This window comes from Zea mays, chromosome 4 (assembly GCF_902167145.1).
Source record: "Zea mays cultivar B73 chromosome 4, Zm-B73-REFERENCE-NAM-5.0, whole genome shotgun sequence".
NCBI classification, from domain to species: Eukaryota; Viridiplantae; Streptophyta; class Magnoliopsida; order Poales; family Poaceae; genus Zea; species Zea mays.
In genome coordinates, this window is record NC_050099.1 from 244394700 (window position 1) to 244404339 (window position 9640).

At 50.5% G+C, this 9640-nt stretch overlaps 1 protein-coding gene across 1 annotated transcript; it reads right to left on the minus strand.

The window, feature by feature from the left end:
- Window positions 1-1176: 1176 nt before the first annotated feature.
- On the minus strand, window positions 1177-2415 carry LOC100283212 (chlorophyll a-b binding protein 6A). Its single transcript, NM_001156114.2, has 2 exons — window positions 2141-2415; window positions 1177-2032 (listed from the first exon to the last, which is right to left on the minus strand). The coding sequence occupies exons 1-2, from the start codon at window positions 2344-2346 to the stop codon at window positions 1489-1491; spliced, it is 750 nt and encodes a 249-aa protein (NP_001149586.1). The 5' UTR covers window positions 2347-2415; the 3' UTR covers window positions 1177-1488.
- Between the last annotated feature and the right edge of the window lie 7225 nt (window positions 2416-9640).

The following is a 9640-nucleotide window of genomic DNA, read 5'->3' on the forward strand; positions in this document are numbered from 1 at the left end:
ACATTGGTGCTTTATTGAATGATCTCCATATTGAAAAGCCGGTGACTTACATCAGATTTAGTTCATATGCTTTTGGTTCATCAACCTTCACCAAAAGATAGGGGGCATATGTTGGACACCAAAAATGCCTAGCGGACGGTCCGGCCCTGAGGCCGGACGGTCCGCGGTCCGGACAGTCCGCGGTGGTGGCGCGGACGGTCCGCGCGTGCGCAGAGACAGTTAGGGTTCCTAGTTTCTCGCGAGATTTGTTACCTAAAACCACGGGATTAACTCAAGAAACAGTTTGAAGCGGATTTAGACCTCCCCTTTATATATATGAAGGGCTACGACCGATTGAACCTCCCAACAATTGATCAAATCAAGTCTATTTCTCGTTTTTAACTTATGCATTAGGAGTAGTTCTAGTCTAGTTCTAGTTTAGCCTCTCAATCCCCAAATTCTTCGCTTCTCTTCGACTCTATGTCGATAAGAGGAGTCTAGGTCGGTCTGCCCGAGCCTAGACGTCTCCTAGGATCTCTCCTCCCCGATGGGGTCCCTCCCGGGAGCGAGATCCAGGCGCCGCCGGCGACCTTCGCCGCCCCTGCGCTCGCGCGGACCATCCGGGCGTCAGGTAGAGAACCCTAGCCCTGCACCAGATCGCGGACCGTCCGCCCCTGTGCAGAGAGCACCACCACGGTTCTTGTTGAGTGTTTGGCGCCCGAAAAAGGCGTCAACAAGAAGGGACCTTTAATACCGGTTTGAGCAAGAACCGATATTAAAAGTCACTTTTAGTATCATACCATGCAACCGGGACTAAAGGTTCACATCTTTAAAGAGTGACGATAAATGATAAGAATTCTAACCCTAGACCCTAAACTCACTGATTGTGTATTTAGTGTTTAGGGTTTTAGGGTTCACGTCTTTAGTCCAGGATGCTCAGTACCGGATGAGAATTCTGTACTGTAGCCACTTTCCAACCCGTACTGGTTGTGTATTCTCTAATAGTGAATATAATAATATTTCTTAATTTTAAAACTAATAATCCTAAGAGTGACGATAAATGATAAGTGTAGCTCAGTACCGGATGAGAATGACGGTACTAATCCTAAGATAAGCTCGAGTGTAGCTTGAACTGGGAGATCTTGTCAAGGTAAGACATGCCATATGGTGTTTGTTTATGCATGGATCTTACTGTACTTTGCCAAATTACATTCACTTGTGTCTTGGTTGTTTGTTCAGTATATTGTGTACACTTTTATGTATACTACTGTCGACAATGATCTTGCGCTGAAAATGTACATAGAGGTTAGTGGCTGAGGAAGAAGCTTGCGATTGCTGTCATGCATGCTAGAAGTGCACAACATGGTACCAATTTCCTTTTCCTTTAGATTACGAGAGCTTTCCGGGCGGGAGGGAAGTCGCCGACTCGCCGTCGTCGTCGTTGTACTGCTCCTGCACGCAGGCAGGCAGTGCCTAGTGCCTAGTCGTAATAATCAACCAATATAATTGTCAAGGGGAGATCGATCTAGGGATGATGATGTCTCCGATGTTGTTGTGCCAGGGGTCGGCGAGGTGGGCGGCAAGGTTCTCGAGCGGACCGGTGCCCGGGTACGCCGACTGCTGGACGCAGAAGCCGACGAAGGCCAGCATGGCGAGGCGGCCGTTCTTGATCTCCTTGAGCTTGTACTCCTCGAGCTTGGCGGGGTCCCTGGAGAAGCCGAGCGGGTCGAAGGCGCCGCCGGGGTACTTCTTCTTCTCGGGGTCCTTCTCCATGGTGCGCTGGTGCTCGGCGAAGGCGATGGCCACGAACTCGACCGCCAGGATGGTCGGCAGCGTGCCCCACGGCACCGGGGCGCCCAGGTACGTGGCCTGCCCGCCGGGGACGGCCGCCCACTCCTGCGCCTTCACCCAGTTGCCCAGCCCCAGCGCCTCCGGCACCAGCACCCCCGGCACGGCCAGCATGGCCCACCGGCAGTGGTACACCTCCGACTCCTTGAACCGCTCGAAGTTCTCCGGCACCGTGGCCAGGCCCAGGGGGTCGAAGCCGAAGTCACTGTGTGTGTTTGTATATATATATATATATCATTGCATGCACAGTAGAAAAAGACATGTACGATTGTACGTTATGCGTCGTCACTGGCTAGGCTAGTAGCTTGCTTACCCTGGCGAGGAGCCGTCGAGGTGGGCGGGGCGGGGCTGCCCGGGCATCCACTCCGCGGACATGGTGACGCGGCCGGAGGTGGTGGCGTGGGCGCAGAACGGCAGGCGGCCGGACCGGGACGACGACGACGTCGACGGCGCCAGCAGGCTGGGCACGCCCAATGCGCTGCAGCTCCTCAGCCCGCTCGACGACGACGCCATTGCCATGGCTGGCAGCTGCTTCCCGACGCGTTGCAGAGAGGAGAGGAAGGAAGAACAGGTGGCGTCTGAGTGAGAGCTGAGCAGAATCTGAGGCTGCTATTAATAAGAAGCACGACGGAGCTGGGATGGGGGTATCCAAAAACCGCCCTCCATTGGCCGCAATATCCGCGTGCCCGCGCACCATTGGGCCACGTAGGATCCAGATCCAGATATCTCTGCCCGACCTACCGACGTCGCATGAACGCCTTGCTGCCACTTATCATGCTTTTGCATCCATTATTACTCTGACAAGTGCGTGTATTGCTTGCAATTGCTGAAATGAACGGTGTTGGAAGTCAAAAGGAGCTGCGCGGACCGTACGGCCCTGAGGCCGTACGGTCCGCGGTCCGGACTGTCCGCGGTGGTGGCGCGGACGGTCCGCGCATGCGCAGAGTCAGTTAGGATTCCTAGTTTCTCGCGGTATTTGTTACCTAAAACTGTGGGATTGACTCGGAAATCAGTTCGAAGCGGATCCAGACCTCCCCCTTTATATAGATGAAGGGCTACGGCCGATTGGACCCCCAACAATCGATCAAATCAAATCTATTTCTCGTTTTTACCTTACGCATTAGGAGTAGTTCTAGTTTAGCCTCTCAATCCTCAAATTCTCCGCTTCTCTTCGACTCTACGTCGATTAGAAGAGTCTAGGTCGGCCTGCCGAGCCTAGACAACTCCTAGGATCTCTCCTCCCCGACGGGTCCCTCCCGGGAGCGAGATCCAGGCGCCGCCGGCGACCTTCCGCCGCCCCTGCGCACGCGCGGACCGTCCGACCATCAGGTGTAGGATTACGGGGAGGCTACGCTAGCGCAAAACAAAATTTTCAACCCCATAAAACCAAGAACTACTGCGGTTATAGGTCATGGAATTACCACTAGATGCGCAGAGCAGCGGAAGACGTCTCGATGTAGACGAACGCGTCGAGCAGTGCCATGCAGTCGTCGGCGTCCTTCACGTCCTCGCACGGTTCGTCCTAGTGCTCCAGATGCAGCACCTCCGAGGTATCCACACGTACAGGGAGGAAGCGTCGCGTACCGAACTGCTAGGTTCGCAACGGCGGCTTGGCGAGGGCGAGAGGCGAGCGACTACTCGTTTGCTGGTGGCGAATTAGGGTAAGCCTAACCACGCCCCCGCCCCTCATTATATAGGCGTTATGGTGGGCTTCTGACACCGAGGCCCATCGGTAACCCTAAAGCCCAGTCTAATTTCGGATCTAGTCCGAGTTAGGCTTCCTTCCCCTTAAGTGTGTGACCCTATAGGTTCACGTACAAATAGACATAGCCCGAGTACTCTTACTTGGCCCAATAATTGACAGCGGCCTCTAGCAAGACATGTCAACTCCTATGCGCACGTAAAGATCATATCAGACGAACCATTGCAACATTACGTACATGTTGTTCCCTTTGTCTCACGATATTTGGTCTGGCTCTAAGCTGACCTCTCTTTCTCGATACTGTGAATTGGAATCCTTTCAATGGTTAACTCTTAACCCTAGCACGGCCATGTATTTCTTGATCCAATCACTCAAGGGGCCCAGAGATATCTCTCTCACAAAGAGAGGGACAAATTCCATCTTGGCTGACCATGCCTCACAGCATGCTTCCTGACAAACCCAAAACTACCTTTATAACTACCGAGTTACGGAATAGCATTTGATAGCCCCTAAGTAAGTCAATTCACATCTTGAGAACATGCGACAATCTCAGGTCTAAGGATACAGTATTCATGTTGCAAAAAGAGAACTATATTACAATATCTCACGTTGGGTCGGTCCAGCCTCATGTCATACATGTGCCCACATTATTAGTTTAACATCTCCATGTTCATGACTTGTGAAATGTAGTCATCAACTAATACATGTGCTAGTCATCGACTCTGACTAGGGACATCATTTAGAATAACCATATAAGTAAAGAATCTCACAAACAATTCACATAATTGCTAATCAATACAAGGTGCCTTCCATGGATATTCAATTAAGCAATATATATATCATGGATACAAAGAAATATGCTCATCCCTATGATTATCTCTAGGGCATATTTCTAACATCAGGCAGGGAACCTTAGCCCTGCGCCAGGTCGCGGACTGTCCGGCCCCTGGCCGCGGACCGTCCGCTCCTGTGCAGAGAGCTCTATCGCCGGTTCTTGTTGAGTGTTTGGCGCCCGAAAAAGGTGTCAACATACTTTTGGCGACTCCGCTGGGGACTAGGTGTCTAGACCTGCTAAAAATCGGCCCATAGATGGCCGGTTCGAAGGATCACACCAAGATCTCCACCACCAACATCATCAAGTCGGCCATGGAGGCGCTCCCGGCTGATGACCAAAGACCCTTTGAAGACCTCGTAATGCGCGATGAGAAGGAGGTGATGCGGCAATGGAACGAACAACGCGACAAGGAAGAGGCGGAACTGCTGCATAAACTCTCCAAACGGCACAAGGAGGCGGCAGAAAAGTACTTGTCACACTTCACGGTGGATCGCCACCAGAAGATCATTCGTCAAGGGGAGATCGATATGGAATCTCTCCTACCTCCACTTCAGGGTCCCGCTATAAGTACTCTAGATCTATCTCTTATGACTTTCATGGATCAACGAGGAGATCAGTTAAAGCAATATGTAGATGAATCTATTAAAATGCATCTACGTTCATACGAGAAATCAGCTGCTCCTATCTTTCCATCGCAAGAGTCTAATACAGAGCCACCCGCGTCAAACACATCGGCTATAAATGGGTCACCCTTGACCCAGCCATCATATGGTATGCCAATGCACGCTTTCGTGCCACCATCACAGCCACAACTACTAGGCACGCGGAAAGTACAGGACGCGGCCGGACCGTCCGAGCATCATCTCAGACAGTCCGGTTATACCGCAGACCGTCCGGCGTATTTCGCCGGACCGTCCGACCAGATGCAGGCCCGCACACAAACCGCCCAGGTCGCACCGTACATGGCCGGACCATCAGGGTACAACCCCGAACAATTCGGCCCCATCACGGACCATCCGGTGCATCACACCGGACCGTCTGGATATGTTGCGGACCGTCCGCTATCTTATGTCGGACCGTCCGGATATGGCATGAACCGGCCAACGTATTACGCCGGACCATCCGACTCTACACGAGTCCACGCGCAGACTACCCAAGTCGCGCCATATATGACCGATCCGTCCGGGTACAGCCTTGGACCATTCGGCCCGATCACGGACCGTCCAGTTCTTTACGACAGACGGTCTGGGTACGAGACTACCCAGGTAGCACCATATACGGCTGGACAATCTAGATATACCTTCGGACCATTTGGCCAGGTCACGGACCATCCGGCCTCTTACGCCGGACCGTCCGGATATGCGTACGCAGAGCCGAGAGCTACGCAATACACACAATTTCCACATTCATCACAACAACATTATGGTGCCCCACCAGTAACACATTATAATCATACCATACCACCTCATGGACATAGGGCTGAATACTGTTCGGCCACAAGAGAGCCTGAGAGGTATAAGGCAGGAGCTGGTGACATTAATAGGACACCTAACACACACATCAAACATCCCTGGGAGGAAATCCGACAGAGTGATGTCAGGCAACCTGAGATTTCCACCCACAAACTCAATGGATGGTCGCCAGACATGGCGGAGAGGATCAGAGACGAGGTAGCCGGGATGTTCCGGGACAAACTCGGTGTTAGTGTGTCAGGTACATGGCAATCGTATCGGAAGCCTTATAGCCACCGATTCGACACCGTGTCGTATCCACAGGGAACTAGAATACTAGACTTCTCTAAATTTTCTGGTGAAGGTGGGAAAAGCACACACGAACATATTAGCCAATTCATAGCACACTTGGGAGAATTAGCTGATGGGGAAGCCTACCGCGTTCATTTATTCTCGTTGTCCCTTACTGATACTGCATTTGCATGGTACGCAGCTTTGCCACCAAACTCTATTAACTCTTGGGAAGAATTAGAGCAGAAATTTCATGAACACTTCTTCTCAGGAGAACATGAATTAGAATTGGCTGACTTAGCTTCAGTTCGACAGGGGCCTGAAGAATCGGTTAATGACTATATCCGGAGGTTCCGGGACACTAGAAACCGATGCTTTCATATTCATGTCGCAGAAAAACAACTAACATGGCTGGCTTTCAATGGGTTGCGACCCTACTTAAAAGAAAAATTAGATGGCACCCAATTCTTTTCGCTAGTGCACTTGCACCAGCGGGCTATGACCTGTGAAAGCCGAAGTAAGGAAACATCAAAATCGGCTAGCCATAAGATGCATCTAGTGGGATACGATAATTTAGACGATGAATCCACGGATGTATACACCGCCGAACTGGTTTGGCCAGGACAGGCTAAACCTTCCGCTTGTTCTGCTTTACAGTCGATTCAAAAGAATCGGCAAGAAGAAGTTAAGTTTACTTTTAATGTTGCCAAATGCGATAAAATATTTGACGAGTTACTAAAAAATGGCAACATTAAATTAACTCATACTATTCCTGGTCCTGATGAATTAAAAAGGCGTGCTTATTGTAAGTGGCATAATTCTTTTTCTCATGCCACCAATGATTGTAATGTTTTTCATCGACAAATACAATCGGCCATAAATGAGGGTCGATTGGCTTTTCAGGAGATGCAAGTAGACACACAACCTTTTCCTGTTAATACAATAGAACTCGCATGCAAAAAGGTCTTGGTTCGGCCCGAAATGGCCGATAAAGGCAAAGGCAAGGGCATCGTCATTAACAATCCTCGCATGTCAATCATATCACAAAAGGAGATTGCTCGAAAGGCTTCAGACGAGAAGGCTAAAAAGTCCGAAGACGCCGGGGGGCAGGCACAATTAATGAACCAAACACATCAGCCTAGCCCGAGCATCGCAGATGGTCCCGCACCTACGTGTGGATGGTCCGGTGCTCAGACAAACGGTCCGGCTAGCTCAGCCGGACAGTCCACCTATGACCAAAGGCATCGGCCTTTACACGAGGCAAGGAAAAAGATGCAAGGGCAAAGCACATATAATCGGCTGATCAAAGCCGACCCTACTTTTGATCAGTTGCTCTCCAAAAATGCTAGCAAAAAGACTGTTCCACGTGATCGGTCAACGAAGAAACTCCTGTCACCTGCTAAATCGAAACGATCGAACAAAACGGCCCAAAAGGCGACGCGACAAGCATCGCCTGTTCATCCTATGAGACCTGGGTACTTTCCACCCATTTATTCATCGTCGTTATATTGTCCTACTCAAATGTGGAATGGCACAACGATGAATCCATGGTACATGTATAGTCCCTTTGTCTATCCAGGCTGGGGGGCACCTCCATTCTATTCATTTTGATCCATTGATCAAATGGTCATGGCCGAGAAAGATACAATCCAAAATGACCTTTATACATTGGTGCTTTATTGAATGATCTCTATTTTGAAAAGCCGATGACTTACATCAGGTTTAGTTCATATGCTTTTGGTTCGTCAACCTTCACCAAAAGGCAGGGGGGCATATGTTGGAAGTCAAAAGGAGCTGCGCGGACGGTCCGCGGTCCGGACTGTCCGCGGTGGTGGCACGGACGGTCCGCGCGTGCACAGAGTCAGTTAGGGTTCCTAGTTTCTCGTGGGATTTGTTACCTAAAACCGTGGGATTGACTCGAAAATCAGTTCGAAGCGGATCCAGACCTCCCCCTTTATATAGATGAAGGGCTATGGCCGATTGGACCCCCAACAATCGATCAAATCAAATCTATTTCTCGTTTTTACCTTACGCATTAGGAGTAGTTCTAGTCTAGTTCTAGTTTAGCCTCTCAATCCTCAAATCCTCCGCTTCTCTTCGACTCTATGTCGATTAGAAGAGTCTAGGTCGGCCTGCCGAGCCTAGACAACTCCTAGGATCTCTCCTCCCCGACGGGGTCCCTCCCGGGAGCGAGATCCAGGCGCCGCCGGCGACCTTCCGCCGCCCCTGCGCACGCGCGGACCGTCCGACTCCAGGGCGCGGACCGACTGGCCATCAGGCAGGGAACCTTAGCCCTGCGCCAAGTCGCGGATCGTCCGGCCCCTAGCCGCGGACCGTCCGCGCTTGTGCAGAGAGCTCCATCGCCGGTTCTTGTTGAGTGTTTGGCGCCCGAAAAAGGTGTCAACAAATGGACCTCAAGCTAGATAGATCATGTCACAACTGGATATTGGAGCGAGGTCCTTACTTTTTCAAATGCCGTTTTGAGAATACATATACACCATCAAGGTTCCGGTGATTTTTGTTGTCAATTGCACATTATAGGCGGAGATACTTGTGTTGACACCTTTTTCGGGCGTTAAACACTAAACAAGAACCAGCGGCGGTGCTCTCTGCACAAGCGCGGACGGTCCGCGGTCAGGGGTCGAACGATCCGCGACCTGTAGAAGGGCTTTGGTTTTCCTGCCTGACGACCGGACGGTCCGCGCGTGCGCAGGGACGGCGAAGGTCGCCGGCGGCGCCTGGATCTCGCTCCCGAGAGGGACCCCGTCGGGGAGGAGAGATACTAGGTGTTGTCTAGAATCGGCAGGCCGACCTAGACTCCTCTAATCGACGTAGAGTCGAAGAGAAGCGAATAATTTGGGGATTAGAAGGCTAAACTAGAACTACTCCTAAATGTATAAGAAATAAATGCGAGATAAACTGATTATTGATTCGATTGATGATTACAAATCGGCTGTATTCCTCTGTATTTATAGAGGAGGGGGCTGGACCCGTTACAAACAAACTTCTAGAGCTAATTCTTCCGTGAATCTAGCCAACAGACACAGCAAGAAACTCGGAACCCTAATCGGTTCTGCGCACACGCGGACCATTCGGACCACAGGCGCGGACTATCCGGACCGCGGACGGTCCGGCGGCTCATTTCGGTGCTCATATGCCCCCTGCCTTTTGGTGGAGCTGAGCAAACCAAAAGCAACTAACTCGATGCGATTACATCAGTTTTCTTAAGCATCTTGCCACATACTAGGATGGTACTACTTGAGGAAACACCCATTCAAAGCTTTGGGCAAATCTTTGCCTTGTAATGTTTGCAATAAATATGTGTTACCAGATATGACCTGTTTTACTTTGTATGGACCCTCCCATCTTGGCGACCATTTCCCAAACTTTCGGTCTTTGTTTCTGTAAGTCCCAAAATTTGTATAAGAAAAAATAAAAATAAAATAAATATATGAAGAAATAAGTAAATTCAGCTATCTCAAATTATACTTAATTGAGAGATGAAAATTGAGGACTGAATTTCGAAAGCCAAGA

Excerpts from the sequence above, each read along its gene's own strand:
- LOC100283212 (NM_001156114.2), bottom strand. The coding sequence starts at position 2,346 with ATGGCAATGGCGTCGTCGTCGAGCGGGCTGAGGAGCTGCAGCGCATTG. Across the intron at positions 2,033-2,140 it reads CTCGACGGCTCCTCGCCAGG|TGACTTCGGCTTCGACCCCC; the intron begins GTAAGCAAGCTA and ends AAACACACACAG.